The 1,750-nt window shown below is 44.4% G+C and overlaps 1 protein-coding gene across 1 annotated transcript in view; it reads left to right on the top strand.

Annotated features, from left to right (window-relative positions):
• The window catches only part of EIF2B3 (eukaryotic translation initiation factor 2B subunit gamma), a 216,440-nt gene that overhangs the window by 154,443 nt on the left and 60,247 nt on the right, over nt 1-1,750 (top strand). Inside the window, exon 6 of the mRNA XM_007953096.2 lies at nt 775-902. Within this exon, the coding sequence (XP_007951287.1) occupies nt 775-902 (128 nt within the window). The remainder of the gene's footprint in view (nt 1-774; nt 903-1,750) is intronic.

Genomic DNA, 1,750 nt, shown 5'->3' with positions numbered 1-1,750 from the left:
TTAGCCACTATGCTACCAGAGCCCAAATCACAATAAAAATTAAAAAAAAAAAAAAAGATCAGCATGAGACAGTGCAGTGGGCTTCCCAGTCCATGGGGCAAGACAGTTATATTGGGTGTGCCAATCCATGGACTTCAGCACCTTCAGGCTGAGGATTACTGGCAGAGTGGGGTGCCCCCAAGCACTTACTGGCAGAGCTAAAGAGCTTTGTAACACTTGTCCTAGCAGGGCAGGGGCCAGGCCAACCCAAGAGTCCCAAGGGCCCAAGGGTCAGGGATAAGCCTGCCTATTGGCATGGCCGAAAAGCTGTCCATACCCAAGACCTGTATCCTGACTCTTTCCTGATCCTGAATTGTAAACAGTTACCTCCCTAATAAACCGCATAATCATAGAAAAAAAGACCAGATCATTCTACCTTCTCATGGATTATAGCCAATGAATAGTCAAGATACTATGTTAAAATACATACATACATGTACACACACACACACACACCATGTAAATGGAATTTTAAGAAAGATTACTTTCTGCCTATACTGAGTGGGAGGAAGAGTTTTCAGATTCAGTATATTATCCTCCTACTCTAGTCTGAAGCTAATAAAAGAATATGGAGCCTCTACTTCTCCAAAATTGTCAAATCCACACCACTTTTGATCTCTGCCCAATCCCCAGGTGACATAATGGATGGGAATTTGGCTTTTTCTTGTACACAGAGCTTTTGATCCCAGTAGGATCCAGAGAGTTTTCTCATATTTGACCACTTTTTCTTCCTAGGTCAATCACTTCCATCCGGAGTGAACTGATTCCATACCTAGTGAGAAAACAGTTCTCTTCAGCTTCTTCACAACATAGACAAGAAGAAAAAGAGGAAGATCTGAAGAAAAAAGAGCTGAAGTCTTTAGGTCAGTGCTTGACTTGGTGCTGTAAGAGGGGCAGAGACAGCAGACCTCTGGGGAGGGTAGCTAGGCAACTTAGCTGAGCCTGAGATGTCTGTCTCAAGGCAGCAGACTAGTCTAACCTAGACCAGAAGCCAGCTGCCCCTACTCCCTGGGCTCTGGGTAAGCTTGCTCACTCAAACAGATCCTTTTACCATGTTATTAAAAAACAGGCTGATCTTGCCTTCAGCCCCACTCTCTGGTTCACAGCACTGGTTTGGCTAGGGTTCCTCATTAGAACATTTTGACTTTAAACGCTACCTGCCACTTGTCAGTTCACCTGTTCTCCAGGCTCTGGGCTGTCCCATCCTTATTAAATTCAGCCCCTTCTATAAAGGGAAGGAAGGTGAAAGAGTATACAATTAAAGTCCGACTCGAAACCAGACTCTATTCTCTCCAGGATGTAGGGGTGAGGTCTGTCTTGTTTGTTCTCATATCCCTTGCCCCTGGACGAGTTCTTGGCTCGTTCTAGATGTTCCACAAAATATTTATCAAATGAACAAATAGGGGTATGATGGTTAAGATTGTAGGATTTGACATTAGACAGACCTGGGTTTGTCTAATCTGACTCTGCCTCTTATTAGCTCTGACCTTAGGCAGGTTACTCAGTCTTTCTCAGCCCCAGTTTTCTTACTGTAGAATAAAAGATCTCAAAGGATTGTTCTGCGAGTTGAAAAACTGGGGCTCAGGTACCCTGTGCTCTTTGTGTCATAGCATAAGCTACCTGATAGGGCAGTAGAGGCTACCAACACAAGGAGCTCTGGTAGTATAGTGCTCAAGGCATTTGACTGCTAACCAGAAGGCTGGCAGTTCAA

The sequence above is a fragment of the Orycteropus afer genome, unplaced genomic scaffold (genome assembly GCF_000298275.1).
Source record: "Orycteropus afer afer isolate SDZICR_OR568_19922 unplaced genomic scaffold, OryAfe1.0 scaffold00370, whole genome shotgun sequence".
Taxonomy (NCBI): domain Eukaryota; kingdom Metazoa; phylum Chordata; class Mammalia; order Tubulidentata; family Orycteropodidae; genus Orycteropus; species Orycteropus afer.
The sequence above is the reverse complement of the archived record's forward strand: the minus strand, read 5'-3'. Positions and strand labels throughout refer to the sequence as shown.